Source organism: Nicotiana tabacum, chromosome 5, assembly GCF_000715075.1.
Source record: "Nicotiana tabacum cultivar K326 chromosome 5, ASM71507v2, whole genome shotgun sequence".
NCBI classification, from domain to species: domain Eukaryota; kingdom Viridiplantae; phylum Streptophyta; class Magnoliopsida; order Solanales; family Solanaceae; genus Nicotiana; species Nicotiana tabacum.
Genome location: NC_134084.1, coordinates 77,185,545 through 77,205,904, shown reverse-complemented (window position 1 = coordinate 77,205,904; position 20,360 = coordinate 77,185,545). Strand labels below are relative to the sequence as shown.

General features: G+C 39.4%; 1 protein-coding gene and 1 long non-coding RNA gene across 2 annotated transcripts; both read left to right on the top strand.

The window, feature by feature from the left end:
• Positions 1-12,107: 12,107 nt before the first annotated feature.
• LOC107768592 (dormancy-associated protein homolog 3) lies at positions 12,108-14,250 on the top strand. Its single transcript, XM_016587715.2, has 3 exons — positions 12,108-12,307; positions 12,740-12,877; positions 13,884-14,250. Exons 1-3 carry the CDS (start codon positions 12,193-12,195, stop codon positions 13,991-13,993), a joined length of 363 nt encoding a protein of 120 aa, XP_016443201.1. The 5' UTR covers positions 12,108-12,192; the 3' UTR covers positions 13,994-14,250.
• Positions 14,251-18,005: 3,755 nt separating this feature from the next.
• On the top strand, positions 18,006-20,113 carry LOC107768593 (uncharacterized). The gene is made up of 4 exons (XR_001644175.2): positions 18,006-18,209; positions 18,283-19,119; positions 19,196-19,357; positions 19,424-20,113. It is a non-coding gene; the product is annotated as an uncharacterized LOC107768593 (long non-coding RNA).
• Positions 20,114-20,360: the final 247 nt, after the last annotated feature.

Below are 20,360 nucleotides of genomic sequence, written 5' to 3'. Positions count from 1 at the left end.
CAATGTAGCTTCTGGATATAGCTCAATGACCTGGGTGATTAGATCTTCATCTTCGAGCACCACCTGATATCTCCCTAACTGCTTTAAGACCCTCTGCGGTGCATATGGCTGAACACTCCTCAAACCCATCAACATTAGGTAACCCTTTGTAGCCGTCATATGTATGATTTCTGTCACCGGGAGCCATCCTATAGTCCACACAACCTGACTTGCTTTTAGAGTTCTCAAGTGGGAGACTCGGGCTTTAAACCCTTCTGGAGCATTGTAATCTTTCACCCTTTCCTCGTAACTCTTGATGAAGTTTTCTTTGTTTGAACCATATCTCATGACTTTGGGGTGATGGCGGAGATGCTCGATCAACCACATTTGTAAAAGAACATTACAACCATCAAAGAATTGAGCCCCGGACTTACACAATGTTAATTCTCGATAAATGTCTGCCAGCACTAACGGAGCAAGTGTATGATCTTTTTTAGTAGTGAGGATTTGTGTAATTCTGTCCATACAGAGATCTATTGTCCCTTCTGCATTTAGAAAGACCATAATTCCCAAAAACACCACAATAAAAGTGAACCGACGATGAATTTTCCAGATGCTCCTATCTTGTTTGTTGTTTAATCCCTTTTCATGCGTTTTGAACCCAGCTGAGTGTCCGAACATAAAGTACAAGAAGTATAAAGAACAACATCCTCTGTTTACATGGGCTTTCTTCATTTGCTTACTGATATTTAGGAGATCAAAGAACTTGTGCATAGAGGGAGCCCTTGGGAATATAAGTTGTTGTTTCCTCAAGTCCCAACCAAAATCAATATATCCAGCCATTTCCTCCAGAGTAGGGGTAAGCTCAAAATCCGAGAATGGAAAGCGTTGTGGACGGGGTCCCAAAAAGTTACCAAAGCCTTGATTAGATCCTCCCGTAGTTTGATTTCCATAATGTCTATAAGGTCACCCAACTGCTCTTTTACCCAATCCCGACCATCTTCATCTAGATCATTCCACCACATACCCAGTTGCAGCTGAGCATGTTCTATGACCAATTGTGACGGGTTCTAGACAGTGTTCATTTGTACCTATGGAGGGTTAAGGTTAGGGTTGACTCTGGTAGACTCTTTTGTAAAATAAATTTTCCATTTCTAAAAGAAAAATCAACGGAAAATGACCCCTATGCTACTTTAACAAAAGTGGTCGTTTCTTGCAAACATGGCCCCTTAACAATTCCAAATAAATTTTGAGGCTGGGGAAAGGTACTTTATGTAAAAATGACACCTTACCGATAGACTTATCCGTTATTTACAAAAATAGCCCTTCGATAATTGAAAGGTACTCTAAGGCCATCCCGGCAAGAACGACTTAAGACATGATCGAAGCTGGATCGGCTTATTCTTTTGACCAAAGCCCTAAAATACATTTATTTGATTATTTTTTGAAAAAAAATGAGGCCGAACCTTATGTAGGTTGCCTACGTATCCCACATCCGGTGAGAATCAGACCTGCGTAGTTTGGTCAGTTTTGACATATTTGGAAGAGAAATGTTATTGACTCATTTTGAAATGACTATTTTTCCTCTACTCACTTTTTTTCTTTTTTTCTTTTTTTTTTTTTTGAAAAATTTCGGTAGAGTTTCAGGACATTTTCAAATACCGGGGGGTTTTAGAATCGGGCTTTATTTCTTCCCTACATCACTCTTGGTTTTTCTTGATTTACTTTTTCCTAACCGGTCAACATGCAAGCCGAAGCAAATAAATGTTCACATAGCACGTAAGATGCATTAGGATGGTCTATTATTTTGGCTACACCTGTCCTAAACGGACCCAAATCGTGTGTTGAGTCCCCAAAGTCAAATGCACGTGATGCAAACAAACGTTTCTACTAGGGATCCGTCATGAGGTTATGTTATTCTAAGTTTAAACTGGGGTTGCGTTCTTGACCTGACTTACCCGAGCGGACAACTCGAGCCGAAGAGGGGGCAACGTACCGGGAGCACGACAGTCTACCTGGTCTTTTTGCTAGCCCAGCCTCATTCTAATTGGTATAACTTCTAACAAAAAAGTGGGCCACGCGAACATGTGCACCATTTTTTAGAAGACTCAGAGAGGTGGCGTAAGAAGGCATTTTAATACAATTCAAAAAATATCGAAATGGTAAATAAACAGCAACTAGCACATTAGGTCCACAAAATACAATAATATTAACAATAAATAAAGCTAAAAAAAATTAAAAAGCTCGAATTCTTGAACCCTGAAGCAGAGATTCTGGGTTCTTATCCCCAACAGAGTCGCTAGAGCTGTCACACCTCCTTTTTCTACCCGAAAGGGGGTATAAGGGAGTTTTTTCCAATTTAAGTGACAATCGAAATGAGATTATTTATATTAAATTCAGAGTCGCCACTTGGGATAAATTTTGTTGTCCCAAGTCACCGGTTTAAAATCCCGAATCGAGGAAGTTTGACTCTGTTTTACGGTCCGCAAAATACAAAAATCCGGATAAGGAATTTTGTTAACCCGAGAGAAGGTATTAGGCATTCCCGGATTCTGTGATTTTAGCACGGTCGCTTTGATCATACTTGGCTTAATTAAATTGTCTAATTACTTGTTTAAGAACCTATGCGCATTTACCTCTTTTTAATTAAGAAATTGTCCTAAAATAGGCCACGCGTACGTGTACCCATTTGTTTGGTGCGACAAAAATCATGTCTTGCGAACGTGTCCACAATTAATAACGTTTTGTCATTATTAAAAAGTTTAGTCTAAGTTGCGCGAACGCATACTCCGATTTTATTTTTAAAATCGTAATTATGTCACGCAAACATGTACACAATCATGATGGTAGATTAATCGCACCTAGAGCAAACTACAATGTTCAAAGTATTTTCTACACTAGATATTGCATTAATATGAGGGCCATAGACTATGTGATTGGATGACACACCTCAACTTATTAAAAAAAATATTTGTACTCAATTAAAGCGAATTAAGGTTGTTCAGGTTTATTCTAAATTAAAGTTCAATCTAAAACTACTGATTGCAAGTATGCATGGAATAAAATACTAGGCATTTGGTTGCTTGAAAAGAGATGGGCCAGCGACATGCCCAAATTGTCATATAAAAACAAAATCTTTCAGGAAAGAATAGAAACTGGGCTCGAAATTGAGCCCAGAAGAGATGACAAAAGTAGGCAGTGCAACGACTTTTACTAAGCCAATAACAGGCCCAACTTCGTACAACATGCCTTTGGTACCAGAAATTAAGCAGAAAGTTCAATAAATCAATTGATCACATTCAGAAAAACAAAATAAATGCTGGCACTATTTGGACCCTGAAGTCGAACCCAGTACATGAGAAGAGGGTCCAGAACCCACCGGGGGTGATTCCTAACCAAGCCACCCATTTAGGCCCACATTTGGCCCAATTACTACTAAAGCCAACTGACCTTAATGAAATTACTTGATGCCAATTACATAAATCATGAAAATAAAATCAGGACTATTATAGCCTTTCATGACATTCAAAACATGAGGAAAGGACCTGCTAATAACTTCTTTTAATTGTTATTTCAAAGAACTTAATCTCAAATTGGCAAGCATCAATAGCCAACAGCCATTCACGACGTCATAGTTAAGTCACATGGCACGTTGGCAAGCTTGAATCAAACTCTACTACTATTTGAATTACTACAAAAACTTCAGCTCGAGAATTACACAACCAGAAATGAAAACTATTTTATGAACCAGCAATGAAACTTGAAGAACTTGTGGAGAGGCTTGAAATAACATTTCATGACAAACAAGGGACAAAACACAATACTAAAACTACTTTGCAGATAAGGCCAGGAATTAGAATCGTTTATCGACAATAAAACATGCTAATGTCAGTAACCAAACACATGTATAATACAGGGAACATCATATTTTAATTGCATGAATTTAGCATAGAACAAGATAGGCAGGGTTTACATACCTAAATGCAGAAATAACAGCGAAAACCAAGCAGAAACAAGGAAAACCCAAAAACTGAAATCAACTTCTAGGTATAGTAGTGAAGTGCAACAGGAATACTCAACACAACTTCTTTATCAAATCATGCTCAACTCCCAGAAAATCGGAGAAAACCTTTTCCAAACTTTTTATAGTAGAAAGAAAAGCAATCAAGAAAAAGGAAGCTAGACCTCTCAGAAGATTTTTGGGACTGTTTTATTCGTCCCTAAGGAGTGAAGGAATGATTATATTTATAGGCCACTGAAAATGCCACGTGCTGAAAACAGAATTAGGGAATTATTCCCTCACACAACCCCTAAAGGCATCTTTCTAACAAAAATGGGGCAGCTGGAAGCCTCTAATTGGTTTCAGCATTTTTGTGCTGGCCAAATAGAGCCAGTTGCCCCAAATTCTAGAAACTTCTATCCAAATTTCTGTTTGCATACCTTTTCCCTGACCTTCTTAAGTTTTCATTTGTTCAATTAGCCCCTATAATTCCAATTCGTTGGCAAATCAGAACCAACACCATAAGACAAGAATTAACACGAAAGAAAGGATCAAAGGAACAGATTATTGAGCAATCAAACCTTTAAATTAACCCTAAATTCATTTGATATGAACTGAATTAGAAATTAAACAAAAACAGAAAAAATTCAAACCTAATACTAACATGAGTCCAGAACTAATCAATGATGAACGATTTTCTAAGAATTAAACCAATTGAACAGACCAACATATTAAACCAGGGAATCATAACAACAAAAAGAAACTAGACTACAATAATAAGCATACTGATTTTAAAATTAGACTAATTAGACATGAGCTAAACCAAATTAACAGACCCTAAACAAACATGAGGATTTTGATACAACACACATAGATTAGTGAACCCTAAAACTACTGATTAAGCATGCAGAAACAAGAAAGAAGAAAAAAAACGAAACCCCAACGACCCAAGATTATGGCTAACTAAACCTCTTCATTTTGGTCAAAGAAAAAGAAAAATAGAAGAAAGCAGAGTGATGAAAAGAGAAGAAGCTAAAGACGAAAAGAAGGATGCGAAAATAGAAAGAGGAAAGAAGAATAGATGTACCTACTACACGAACGACAGTTGGCTCCAGCCTTCTTCGATTTAAATCAAAATAGGTATTAATCAACTATTCTCATTGAGAACAAACGAGTAACACCCATTTCCGGCTTAAACCGTCTTGGAAGCTCAAATTTAGGGTTTGTATGCCACCAGATCTGAAATTGGTGGGATTTGAGTGGGATTTGGGTGAAAATGTTTAGGTATTTGGAAAGGGGAGGGAACCATGGTGGCAGGGTTACATTTTGGTGCGGTTTGGAGGAGTTCCGCCGCCAAAGACGGTGGAGGGGATTTTTAGGTGGCTAGGGTTTCATTTTCTTGGACTAGAGAGTGAAAAATGAGAAGGGTTTTGGGGGGTTACTAGTTTTAAGACAGTTATATTATAATTGATCGCCTAGTTCCGAGCCGTTGGATTAGAAGATTCCAACGGCTGGGATTGAAAGACAAAGAAACAGTATCGTTTTGGGTTAAGTGAGGGACACAGGCCAGTAAGGGATTGGGCTAGGTAATGGGAACTGGGTCGGTTGGTTTGGGGGGGGGGGATTTGGGCCGATTTGGGTATAAGAATTAGCCCAACATCCAATTAAACCCTTTTCTTCAAGTTGTTTTCTTATTTCCTTTTCTTTTCTCTTTCTTTATTTTTTTTCCTTTTTCTTTTTCTTTAACTAAAAAAAAACCTAAATCAAATTCCTAAATTAGTCTAAATTATAAAATTATGCTAATTATCTAATTATAAAATTTATAACAATTAATTTATCCTAAATTAAAAAAGAAAAATTAATAATCTAAAATTAAAAGCTAAGAATGTAAAAATAAGCCAATTTTTGTGATTTTAATTTTTAATAAAGTAGTTAATTAGCTAATTAATCCTAAAATATGAACACAAAATCTAAATGCAATGCATGATATTTTTAATATTTTTCATGGTTTTAACAAAATTAGGCGTGCACAAAAATGCGAACAATTAAAAAATATCTACAAAAAATCCTATAAAATTGAAAACAATTTGGGAAAAATCTATTTCTTTAATTTTTAGGAGTATTTCACATAGGGCAAAAATCACGTGCTCACATATGATACATCTCAGTTATTTTTAGAGGCTTGTAGATGAGTGCTATATATTTTTTATATTTGCATATGTTCATGGCGACTTCATCTGGCGGCTTCATCGGCCTACACAGTTATATATATTAACTTTTGGGTATGTTTACCCCACAGATAAGAGAGACATTATTTTCAGACGATTCATAATATGGCCTCATCGGCCTAAGTTGAGGGTTACCCCTCTAGAGTTTACAGTTACAAAGTAGTACGTTCGGGCCGAGTACGGCATCGGGTAACGGCCACACCTCTTCAGGTTTGGGGCGTGACAGCTTTGGAATCTTTCTTGCTCATCAAATATCGAAGCGCCGCATGGTCTCTATGAACAATCACCTTTGTACACATCAAGTACGGTCAGAACTTCTCCATAGAAAAAACAAACGCAATGAGCTATTTTTCGGTCACGATGTAGTTGACTTGGGCATCATTCATGGTATTGCTGGCATAGTAGACTGGATGGAAGATTTTTTTGATACATTGCCCCATAACTGCTCCAACCGCCATATCACTAGCACCACATATGAGCTCAAAAGGCAAGCTCCAATCCGGTGCGGTGATAATAGGAGTAGTAGTCATCTTGAACTTAAGCAATTTGAATGCCTTCATTTAATCTTCATTGAAATAAAACCTGGCATCCTTCTCCAAAAGTTTACACAAGGGCTGCACTCTTGATTCTGCGGCCACACAATAATGGTGCGGTCTGCACTTCTTGACCTTGGGCTTTGGCATGGGGGACTTTTACGGACTGCATATTTTTGAGTGCGGCCGCACAATAATTGTGCGGTCCACACTTCTTCATAACCCTAAAATCCCATCTCTCTAAATCTCATCTTATGCGGTCACACAATAATTGTGTGGTCCGCACTTTGCAAAGAAATTCTGTCAAAGGCTTTCTTCATGTTCTGCGGCCGCACTCAATATTGTGCGGTCTGCATTTTGCCCTTTTAGCCTTGTTTTGGTCATTGTCCAAAATTATTCCTTCTTTTGTTGATTTTCATCTCTTTGGCTCATATTCCAACACTCCTGCAAGAAAGCACATTTAATTAGTTTTCGGAAATACCCTTAAGCAATTTTTAGCTAAAACGAAAGTAACAAAGTGCAAATAAGCAGTCAAAATCCCTACTTATCTCCTTATCGTTGAACAAAATGGTTCCCTCTAGGATATAATCTCGGGTTTGTTACTCCCTTGTGGTGGACACCTTAGTGCGCTTTAGCATTGGCCCTTGGGGGATATCGACGCCTCCAATGATCATGTTGATGACATGCTGAGGTTCTTCTTGTTCAGTCTATTTACTGGAGTCCCTGTTCCTGAAGTGATTTTTGGCTTGGTCACTCAGAAATTCTAGAATATGCCTGTTATTGAATAATCGGGCCATTTCTTCTCTTAACTATCGACGATCCTCGGTTCTATGGCCGTGAGTGCCATGATACTTACATATCAAGTTAGGGTCTCTCTGGGTAGGGTCGAATTGTGATGGCCGAGGATATTTGGTATGTTTGATGCGCCCGATGGCAGATACGATGCTAGCAGCATCGACATTAAAGTTATATTCTGATAACCTCGATGCCTCCATGGCCCCGACTAGCTTGTCGAAACTTTTTTGCTCATGAGTCCCCGACTACTGTGGCTTTGATCGTTCCTATTTTTGTTTCTTGTAGGGTTACGCCTAGATCCATTACCCCTTCAATGTCCACTATACGGTTGATACCGGTCTCTGTTCGGTCTTGGTTCATGATCGACGAATCTTTTAGACCTGTCATTGGTTTTGATAGGATAAACGAACCCGGAGGGGTCCCCGAACTGATTATCCTCGACTCTAATTTTAACTGATACCTATTATGGATATCGGCCCAAGTTACCGCTAGGTACTCTATCAATTGTTTTTCAACTCTTGCGAAGTTAAGGAGCTTCGGGGGTTGAGTTCTTGAGTAAACGCCTGAATGGCCCAATCGTCTACAACCGGACGCATGTCCATCTGCTCCATTTGAAACCTCGATAAGAATTCCCTGAGCATTTCGTTGTCTCTTTGGTTTACTTTGAAAAGGTCTGATTTTCTATTCTCGGCCTTGATGGCCCCGGCGTGTGCTTTTATAAAGGCATCTGCAAGTATAGCAAACAAATCAATCGAATTTTGGGGTAAGTTGTGATACCATATCATTGCTCCCTTTGACAGGGTTTCTCCAAACTTTTTTAACAGAATCAACTCGATCTCGTCATCTTCCAAATCGTTTCCCTTGATGGCAAACGTGTAAGAAGTTATGTGCCCATTTGGATCTATGGTCCCGTTATACTTTAGAATATCGGGTATACGGAACTTCTTCAGGATTGGCTTCGGTGCCGCGCTCAGAGGGAAAGGCTCTTAGACAAACTTCTTAGAGTCCAGGCCTTTAAAATCGGGGACGCTCCTGGAATTTGATCAACTCTGGAATTATAGGTCTTCATTTTTTTGTCGTTGGCCTCAATTTTCTTCTCTCCTGATTCCACCCGCTTTGTCAGTTCCTCAAGCATTTTTATTATTTCGGAGTTGGTCCCAGGCGCAGCTTCACTCAGCCTTTCTATGACTTGCTCATTTCTTCAGGTATTTTCCCGGGATGATTCATGGTCTATTCTGCCTGGGCGTGACTTTGATTTTGTAGTTGTGCTATCGCTGCCTGTTGGGCATGCAACATTTCTAAGATCACAGATTGATCACGTCGCCTTCACCTTCGGGCGCACCTCGAGTTGTTGATCAGGATCCTCCGTGAACGATATTCTCAGGGTCAGTCGACAGGTTGGCATCGACGACCACATGCGAGTTTGCATCAAATGGGTCTGCAACTGGGACTCCGTTGGGATCAGCAGAAGGCACCTTGTTTCTAGGTGTTATATTGTTGTTTTGGTAATGATGGCAGACTCAACATCAACATTGAAGTGAGCAGACTAAAAGTTTGACATTCTTAGGTAGATAAGAAATTAAAATCTCAAAGAACAAGCGTAAAATATAGTATGTTATGGAAATTTGTACCAAACTACCACTATTATCCTTAGCCCCACGGTGGGCGCCAAGCTGTTTACCTTTAAAAATGGATAACAATTGAATTTAAACGCGATTTTAAGGATATGTTGATTAATTCAGTACAAATGATTTATGAAGTTAGATAAGAAAAAATAAAAAAAATAGAATAAAAAGCTAAACCAGTAGTGATATTGTATCCGGGCTTGGGTAAAAGCTTAACAAGCAGCCTGCCTTCGGCTCAGAGCTAATACTAATGAAGAATTTATGGAAAAAAATAAGAACTTTAAATAATTTTTAGAAACAAAGAAAATAGATGTATATTGCCTTGGAGTACGTGTTACAAAAAATGTCAATTGAATAATCAAATTCCCTTTTATATAGTAGGTGAGTTTTACCCTAAGTACAATTTTAAGAGAGGTAAAGATCTTCCTTTTTGCTAATTACTAATCAACTGCTGATACGGGCTGAGGTTCACGCCATGATATCTGGTCGGGTACATATGCCACGGCCCTTTGTTAATCGTGTATGGGTATTTGGCAATTCTTTCCAAGATCTTGTTATTCAAATCGGTTCGGGGGGCATGGTCTCGATGGCTTCGGGGAAAGGTGTTTTATTCAGTCCTTGATATGAGAGGTTTCCAGCTTTGATTTTAATTCTTTATAGTTATGTCCTCGCTTTGTTTGCCCCTCCGAGAAATCGGAGTTCTCATAAGCCTCGATTTTACCCCTATACACTTTTATTTCTTATTTTTCAGATAAATTATTCTTTGCTCTATTACTTTCATTTTAAATATGTGAGGAGCATTTGTTAAAAATAAGTTTGTGTTATACTAGCATTTTTTTTCTTTTCTTTTTTAAAATTTTTTAGTGCAAATATTTATATTCTAAACTCATATATATTTTTTTGTTGATTAAAAAATAGAACAAAATCATAAGTTTCATTATGTTCATATGAGCGGAAATATACCTAGTATTACTTTTTTTAGTATTAATTGTTAATTTATAATTATCTCACACATACACATTTATATATAACTCTCTATATCTTATATGCACATATATTTGTCACATATTGTCCCAGTTGAGATGGGCCTACATCAGGGATCACCCTTAGCCCGTTTTTTTCTTTAGCAATAGATTTATTGACGCGACACATTCAAGGGGAGGTGCCTTGGTGCATGTTATTTGCAGATGACATAGTCCTGATTAATGAGACGCGTGTTGGTGTTAGCGAGAGGCTGGAGGTCTGGAGGCATACCTTGGAGTCTAAGGGCTTCAAGTTGAGCAGGACCAAGACAAAATACTTAGAGTGTAAGTTTAGCGGTGCTACCTAGGAAGCGGACGGGGATGTGAGGCTTGATTCTCAAGTCATCCCCAAGAAAGAGAGTTTTAAGCATTTGGGGTCTATAATTCAGAATGATGTGGAGCTTGATGAAAATGTCACGCAGGATGAATGAAGTGGAGGCTCTCTTTTGGTGTCTAGTGCGATAAGAATGTGTCATTGAGACATAAGGGTAAGTTATACAAGGTAGTGGTTAGACCGACTATGTTGTAAGTGACAGAGTGCTGGCCAGTCAAGAACTCCCACGTCTAGCAGATGAAAGTAGCTGAAATGAGGACGTTGAGATGGATGCTTGGGCATACTAGGTTAAATAGAATTAGTAATGAAGTTATTCAGGACAAGGTGGGAGTGACCCCTGTTGAGGAAAAGATGCGAGAGGCGAGATTGAGATGGTTCAGGCATATTAAGAGAAGAAGCACAGATTCCCCAGTCAGGAGGTGTGAGAGGTTGGCCTTGGGGTGTAAGAGGAAGGGTAGTGGTAAGCCAAAGAAATCTTGAGGAGAGGTGATTAGGCGGGACATGGTGCAGCTTGAGCTAACCGAGGACATGACCCTGGATATGAGAGTGTGGAGGTTGAGGATTAGGGTAGAAGGTTACTAGGTAGTCGTGCATTTCCCTTTGTCTTCAGTAGTTCGTTAGTGTTAGTATGGTACCCTTTTATCCTGAGTTTGCTATTTTCGCAAATCTTGTTTTGTTATTACTTGTCACTAGTACTTCCTTAGTTTGTTATCAGTGTTCCTTTCATATTCTCTATTGTTATCAGACCTTGGATTTAGTTTCTCTAAATTTATTGTCTTGCTATTACGTGCTATAAGTACTTCTTTCATATTTTTATTGCTATCTTCAATTTATTTTCCTAATATATTGTCTTGCTATGAATTTCTATCAGCACTTCTTCCATCTTCTTTAGCAGATGGTCTATCGGAAATAGTCTATCTGCCCTTCCAGGGTAGGGATAAAGCTGCATACATCCTACCCTCCCCAAACCGCAGTTGTGATATTTCACTGAGCTATTGTTGTTGTATATTTGTCACATATTAAAGTTTATTTAATTATTCATTTATAAAAGTTTATTTAATTTAATAAAAGAATGCCTGTTATGTGATCATACACTTATGATAAGATATAATGATTATATATGCACACATATATAATCCTGTTATGTGATTATACACTTATAAACAAAAAACATTATACTTGAAATCAACTTATAATTATATTATGGCAAAACAAATAAATTTATATAATTATTATTAATAGTTTGTACGGTTAAACTTATAAAATCAGCTTAGAATAGTGGTTTAACCAAAACTGCCATAAACAACATAATCTTCAAGAAAAAGATCAAGGGTATACACGATATTTCCTCTCGAAAAGTACCCGTCACGTGACACCCTCGATCAACTCTATCCGAAGTTGCCAAACGGCGAAATGTTAAAAGATGAAAGAAAAACCAACTCCGTCCTTGTCACGTCGATCTTATCCCATTGTGCTAATAGATCCATCGTCCATCTCATCTCAGATCTAGATCAACGATACAGAATCAATCTCATCCCACAAAGGTTGTTCGATATTTCACGCTAAATCCCTCAATAAATAAGAGACCTTTCCGTAGCGTCCTTACACCTCACTCACTCAGTCTAAGCATACGGTTTTCCCATACTTTAACCTGCACCGATTCGCTAACCTACGCCATGAGCATACTTGACAAGCTTTGGGACGACACCGTCGCCGGTCCCCGTCCCGATAGTGGCCTTGGCAAACTCCGAAAATCTTCCACCTTTAACTTGGGCTCAAGTTCCGGCAAGGGTACGCCTTTGTTGCTATCTTCCGCCGGTTCCTCCATTAATAATACATAACTAATTAACAACTGCTATATATAAAACGTATTTGAAAAACTAGTTTAATTAGATTGTCCCGCATTATTACGTATTTCTCAATGTTTACGATCTACTAATAATTAAGTATCTGTTATATGTGGTCATATTTACATCAGCGGTTTATGCTGATGATTAACTTTTGGTTAATCTATAGTTTATCTTTTTGTTGATAAAGTCCTTCGATCGTATGAGGAATTTTTCTCCTTAAGACAACATTTAATCGGACGTTGTCAGTATATATTGTCTCAATTTGAAGATTGAAACAGTAACTTTAGATCACTTAATTAGATGATATTAAAAAACTTACTTTTTTTTTTGGATCAAGATATTATACTGGAATCTAATGAGTTTTGAGATGCAGAAACAGAAGGAAGTCAAGAGGTGGCTAGGGTGACAAAACGTATAATGATAGTAAAGCCTCCAGGATATGTGAGTAAAGACTCTCCTCCAGTTTCGCCTGCCAGTGCCGGTTCCACTCCTCCGGTATCTCCCTTTGCTGGTATGCCTTAATTTCAGCTTGTTGTTTAATTTCAGTGTTTGTTTATAGCCGGGCGAAGATGTTTCAATGTAGTAGTTCAGTAGTAATGTTAACTCATTTATCTTGGCACGGAGTTAAAAAAAAATGAAGATTTTTTTTAATTTATGGTGCTAAAAAAGTCAAGAAATGATCAAAATTATTTGTATAGTTATAAAAGCTTCTTAGCTAAATTATTTTTAAATTTAGAGAGATGTAATCCTTCCATTCCAGTTTATGTGAACATATTTTATTTTTGGTCTTCAAAAAGAATGATGTATTTTTAAATTTGGAAATAATTTAGTTTAAATTTATAATTCTGCATTTAATTAGAAATTTGTATAACCATACAAATATTATGGATCACTTTTTGACTTGTTTAGGACCATAAATTTCAAAAGTTTTTTATTTTTTTCTTAATCTCCGTATCCACATGTTCATATAAATTAGAACGGAGAGAGTAATTCTTTTTAGAACGGATCAAAAAAATAAATAAGTTTACAGGTTAACCGAGAATATCCTCCAATAAACGCGGGCTATCACAGATCTAGATGAATAATGGGCGTACTATTGTTTGGGGGTTAGTTTTGTAAATTTAGCTTTGGGAGGGAGAATATGTGAAGTTGGTAGGAGGCCAATTATGTTATTTAGCAAATAATGAGTAAAATTTTCTAACGGATAATGTAATGTATAGGTGGATACAATTAAGAAGGTGATATTTTTGTCTAGATCCACTAGCTAGAGTTTAAAAACATTTGGCCACGAGTACGGTACACGTAACCATAATGGTTCAACCCTTCATGTACTATTAGTTTGAACTAGCACCTGTAGTTTGAACATAACGGCGTAAAATGTCCTTACTGAAACGCAAATTAGTTGGACGAAATTATTAATTAATGTCTGTTGGGTGTAATGTACAGTAATTTGTTGCATGTAAAAGTATAGGATGAGACTGAATATATATTTGATGTTTTATAAATATGTATTGCAGGTGCGGGAGGAAAGGAGGCATTTCGATTCCGCAGGCGATCAGGGTCATTTGCATACGAGAATGCTAGTGGGATTGGACCCAGAAGCCCTCCTCCTCCTTACGACCTGTGAGTTATGAATCGAGGCTCAACATGCATGTTTCAGCTGCTTGACTCTATATATGTTACGTGTCCGACTTGTCGTGGCTCTGTTTTTGTAAATATTGTTAGTTTTTTTATGTAGCGGAGGTGTGGTGGCTGGGTTGAGTATTAGTTTTAAGTTACACTATTGTAGTTCCTCTGTTCTCAACGATTCCCTTTTGTAACCGGTTCCTAGCTCCATTTGAGTTCAAATTTGGCTAATCATAACCCAACTATCTTTCCCCTTTCTCATTGGCAATATATATAATTTCTTTCCCTTTTCTCTATTAACTTTTAAAAACAAATTAAAAGGAGAAAAAAGAGTAAGTAGTGTTTCGCTTCGACGTCATTTTGTTTACCATTTTTTAGTTGTGAGCGGAAAAGAGTTGAAAAGAAAATCAAGGTTTCTGCTTGAATATTGTTTATCCTTAAAAGCAGATAACAATTAAACTTATAAGTGGTTTTAAAAGTACGTAAATTTACCTAGTACCAGTTGATAAATATGATGATTAATAATAGAAATAAACAATAAAGTAAAGCAAACCAGTATAGAAATACGATTCAGCTCTCGAGCTAGGTCGCCCTCGAATTGAGTGAGTGAGAGTAGGGTTATGAAATAAACTGATGGACAAGAGAGTATAAGAGAAAAAGAGTATTGTATTGCTTTGACATGCGTCAATATAAGATGATTACAAATGGTTAAGACCCTTTTTATATAGTAGAAGAATTCTATTTACGGTATGGATCTAATTACAGAAGGAAATCTCATGATTAGCTAAATAACCGCCCTTGATTTGATCTGTTCCGAGATTTCTGCCATGATCTTCGACCAGTCATGGATATCTCGCCTTTCCTTTGTCATGCTATCATCGGTCTTGCTCGATGTCTATCCCGTTCGACCTCGATCATTACTGGTCTCGATCTCGGCAAGTACCTCGAATCCCAAACTCGGTACTTTATCCTCATGTCTCGGTTTGATATACTATGGGGCTAATCCTCGATCCATCCCCCAGGTCTCGGTTAATTAGTAAAATCGATTGGGTCCGGTTTTAACTGTATACAGATAGTGCCCTCGTTTTTTGGAATGTAATGACAAGAAACGAATTGAATTTTCGAACTGGACCTTGGTTCACCATTACGTAAGTATTGTGATGTAAGCGGCAGAGGTGACCGAAACGTCCCATCAGTTCAATTTCAGGCATTTAAGGCGCGTCAGTTGCCGGTCGGCCACTAGCAACTTTGAACCGTCGCCGTGAAACCCATAAATAGGCCTCTTTTCCACTCTTTCAAACTTTATTTTAATCTCTTCTGCTATAATCTTCAAAGCTCTTTGCATTCTTCAAGTTCTTCTGCGAACCTTCAAGTTTCACCGCTAGCCTCTTCTTAAAACGCCAGATATCCTAACCCCCTTTCTTCTTCGTTCTCAAAAATGGCTAAGACCTCTAAAATTGTCCTTACAAAGAAGCCGCCTCTTCATCAAAGTTAGCCGGCACCATCGCCGCGGCGGAACAGTCCCTTATGGACTTCATTCTGTCCAAAACACGAAATATCCCAATCTCTGCTCTCCTTTGTTCACAATAACAAAATGGCCAAAATATCTAAAATCGTTCCGCAGAAAGAAAAAGCTTCCTCGTCTTAGCCGGCCGGCGAGCAGTCAGCGGCAGAGCCACGCCCTGATTTTTTTTTCCTCCGCCATGCTTTCTTGACTCAGACTTTAAGGTTAAAAAGACCCCTCGGTTCCGGGCCGATGCGAGCCTATGTCGAGGTACATATGCACAATCACCAGTGGCCTTCTAAACCAAGTTAAAAAGGATTAGTTACAACACATGTTGGGTGACATTGAAAATACTGTTTTAATTTCTAATGTCACCCAATATGTGTTGTAACTAGCTATCCCCTTCATAATATTTTGCATAAACTCGAAAGTCGGGTTTATGCAAAATATTACGAAGGGTATAGGTAGTTACAACACATATTGGGTGACATTGGAAATATGGTTTAAATTTTCTAGAGGCACTTATTAAAGCACGCGGTAATCTCTCTAAGTGTGGGTATCGGGTATCGGCCTCACCTAAGGTCCGTCTAACATAGTAAACAGGAAATTGCATACCTTTCTCTTCTCGAAACAGGACCCTATTTATCGCTATTTTCAAGATCGCCAAGTATAAGTAGAGTTGCCTGTACGCATTCGGGGTGAAGCAGTGGAGGACTTGACATGTATCGTTTTAGTTATTCTAAGGCTTGTTGGCATTCCGGTGTCCATGTGAAATTTCTCTTTTTCTTAAGCAGTGAGAAGAACCAGTGACTTCTATTTGAGGACCTCGATTAAAATCGGATAACAATTAAACTTATAAGTGGTTTTAAGGATACGTAAATTTACCTAGTACCAATTGATAAATATGATGATTAATAATAGAAATAAACAACAAAGTAAAGCAAACCAGTATAGAAATGCGATTCAGCTCTCGAGCTAGGTCGCCCTCGAATTGAGTGAGAGTAGGGTTATGAAATAAACTGATGGACAAGAGAGTGTAAGAGAAAAAGAGTATTGTATTGCTTTGACATGCGTCAATATAAGATGATTACAAATGGTTAAGACCCTTTTTATATAGTAGAAGAATTCTATTTACGGTATGGATCTAATTACAGAAGGAAATCTCATGATTAGCTAAACAACCGCCCTTGATTTGATCTGTTCCGAGATTTCTGCCATGATCTTCGACCAGTCATGGATATCTCGCCTTTTCTTTGTCATGCTATCTTCGGTCTTGCTCGATGTCTATCCCGTTCGACCTCGATCATTACCGATCTCGATCTCAACAAGTACCTCAAATCCCGAACTCGTTACTTTATCCTCATGTATCGGTCTGATATGTTATGGGGCTGATCCTCGATCCATCCCTTGGTCTCGGTTAATCAGTGAAATCGGGTGGGCCTAATTTTAACCGTATACAGATAGTCCCCTCATTTTTTGGAATGTAATGATAAGAAACGAATTGTATTTTCGAACTGGACCTTGGTTCACCATTACGTAAGCATTGTGACGTAGGCAGCAGAGGTGACCATAACGGTCATATCGGATCAATTTCCTAGGCAATTAAGGTGCGTCAGTTGTCGGTCGACCACTAGCAACTTTGAACTATCGCTGTGAAACCCATAAATAGGCCTCTTTTCGACTCTTTCAAACTTTACTTTAATCTCTTCTGCTATAATCTTCAAAGCTCTTTGCATTCTTCAAGTTCTACTGCAAATCTTCAAGTTTCACTGCTAGCCTCTTCTGAAAACACCAGATATCCTAACCCTTGTTCTTCCTCGTTCTAAAAAATGGATAAGACCTCTAAAACTATCCCTCACAAAAAAACCGCCTCTTCATCAAAATTCGCCGCCGGCGCCGCCACTGCGGTGGAACAGCCCCTTGCGGACTTCGTTTCGATGAAGTGTGCCACTACTACTGATTTCAAGGTGGAGAACACATCCTCGACACAAGACCGATGTGAAGCCGTGTCGAGGTACATGTGTACGATCACCGAACGTCTCCTCGAGAAGGTGAAAAAGGAGTGCAACTGGGTAGACAATGATGTAGTAGTGCCCAGTCCAGAAGAATCCATCACAACTTACAAAGAGGGGTATCTGAGTGTCTATACCTCCCCTTCACGACAAGCCCCCTAGATTCCATCATCGTTGCCTTTGGCAAGAGATGCAATGTCACTTTGGGCCAAATCCACCCGTCGTTTTGGAGGATCGTGATCCTCCTCCGATTCTTAAAGCAAGATCGAGGGGCATCCTTTTACCCTCAATTACTTCATCCGTCTCTACGACCCCCGGCGTTATCGTTGAGGCATGATCAAGCTTTATCGCCTAGCCGCTAAACCACCGTTCTCGAGCATAGATGAGACTTGAGGCCGAGGTTGGATGGGCAGGTTTGTCCGAATAAAGACTTCGGATTTAATCTCTGCCGCAGATATGTCGCACCCTGAAAAGTGGAATATGAAACGTAAGTATTGCTTAGCCTTATGAATATCTATTTTTTCCATTATGCTTTCTTGTCTTCCCTTCATCTAATTATTTTTGTGTTGCAGCTATGGCCGTTGTGCCAGAAGTGATCCCCGACCTGAGGCAATGGGTCGAGGGATTGGTGTCACAAAAAAATTATTCTGAGTGTGCTTGGATGGAGTTGTCAAAGCGCCGATGGGAGGCCCGTAACCATGGTAAATTCCTTTCCTTCGAAAGGTTTTTAGTCGGGCTTTGTTATTGTACTTACTCGTCGTTTTCATTTTGTAGGCCTTAAGAAGGACGTGCCAATGAGGCCCCCCTCTGCTGAATAAGAGGCACTCCTTTCCCCGTGTGCCCCGAAGCAGGGCAAAGAGAAGAAAAGAATGGAGGCTCTGAGTTCCCCAAGCCCAGAAAAGAAAAGGACGGTCGGGAAGCCCCGTAATCATAAGGGGGATGTTATCCATGTAACTCTGGAATCGGCCCAATAGATAATGGGCGAGACCGAAGACAAAGACGAAGAAGAAGAAAGCTCTGGGTTGGTGGCTCGTGTGCGAGCTGGCACCGAGGTTTAAAGTATCGTTGGACAGGCAAAAACCGAAGCTGCTTTGCCCCGGCCTAACAAGCCCGAGCTAGAAAGAGTTGAAGATGCCTCACCTCGAGGTGGGGAGGCCACCGAGGAGGCGGTCAAGGCTGGTGTAGAAACCAAGCTCGAGGCTCCCGGGAATGAAGATGATGCGTCTAAATACCCACTTGGGGCAATAGTGATCGGGGACTACTCCTCATTCCCTCCAGTTTCGGATTCGATGATACGCGACACTCAGGCTGCAGATACTTCTCACGGAGAGGGGGCCTACGAAGATGAAGATTTTTTTCGCGGCTATTTTGCTCATGTGGAAGATATCACTGGTTTGGGTGATTTGGACGTACTAAGGAAGAGCTCAAATGAGGCTTCCTCGAGCTATACACTGACCAACCAATTTCCGCCCCCCAGTGTTTACCCCGATAGTAAGAAGCCTCTTATTATCTCGATCCCAGAAGATACTTAAGTTTTCTCTGCCCTCATAGGGGTGGCGAGCTATCTCCAATACAGTGTTTGTTCAATGAGGCCCAGCATGCTCTAAATCGGTAAGTTCAAAGGCCACTATATCTTTTTATGATTTTGAATTGTAGATATCTCTAACACTTTTTTCCTTTCTTGTAGGCTTCAGTACTGCATCATGAGGCCTTTCTCCCAATCCGAGAGGAATGCAAGGTCGAACTCTAGTGTCTCATTGAGAAATGCAATACCTAAAATCTTCTCACTGAGAAGCTTCGGGTAGACATAGTGGAGGATCGAAATGCGCATGAAGAGATGGTCGAGCAGGTATTCCAAGTTCTTCATGATAGTGAGGATGAGTCGGAGATAACAACTAACAATCCCATTCTGCAGGTTCGACAGAGGCTCGAACAGATCAAGGGCCTCCAAGGGAAAATAGATAAAGTGCGAGCCGAAGCCAAACATTTCAAAGGATGTATGGATATTTTGGTTGCACAAAAGGAAACCATTCAAGCTGAGCTGAATTCGGCCAAGTCACAGCTTTGATATGCAAGAGAGAATTCCTTGGTTGAAGCGAAGAAGGTTGAGGAAATCGAGTCCAATTTAGCCAGTTTAACTAAAGAGCTTGAGGTTGCCAGATCTGAAGCGGCCAAGACAAATACTAAGGCCAGGCTACTGCGGCTTAATGCAAAGTCGATGCCGAAGCCACCCCCGAGCAATCCAAGGGTATGGTGGATAATTCGAAGTGGCAGTCCCGAATGGAGGCTCTCGGGGGGTAATTGCCCAAAGTTTTGACATAGCTGGCGAACTCGAGATCGCCAAGGCTTGGAAGCAAAGGCTTGGAAGCTAGCATTTCCCGACGAGGATTCCAAGAATGTGGGCGGATCTGGTGGAGAAGACCTCGAGGGTGAAGAAGCTTCCTCTGATAATGATCGTGCTGATTAGGCCTAGTAATTTTTGTTTTTTATTTAAGGCTGATCGGTCTTTGTAAATAATGTTTGATTGGTCCATGTGGCCCTTGTAAGAAAAATTTTAATATATAAAAACTTTTTCCTTTCCATGGTTCTTGAATTCATTGTCCTTATTTATTTTATGTAAGTATCAGAGTACCTTAGTAAAAAGTTATATGGTGTTATTCAATGGTCCTAGGTCGAACATTCGAACTTGTCCCGTGGCAGTTTTCGATAAATCAGAGCCAAGTGAGATCATTAATCTGGTTCGGAATAAGGTAACCTTTGAGTTTGATGTTCGAGTGAGAATGTTATCTCGAACTCGAAATCAGGTGGCCCTTAGGCTCGAAGAACAGTACCCGAGTGAGAATTTATTCAAA

Bases quoted from the DNA above. Each gene is read 5' to 3' on its own strand.
- LOC107768592 (XM_016587715.2), top strand. From the start codon at position 12,193: ATGAGCATACTTGACAAGCTTTGGGACGACACCGTCGCCGGTCCCCGT. The intron at 12,308-12,739 runs GTACGCCTTTGT...TTTGAGATGCAG, and splicing joins GGGCTCAAGTTCCGGCAAGG to AAACAGAAGGAAGTCAAGAG. The intron at 12,878-13,883 runs GTATGCCTTAAT...TATGTATTGCAG, and splicing joins TCCGGTATCTCCCTTTGCTG to GTGCGGGAGGAAAGGAGGCA.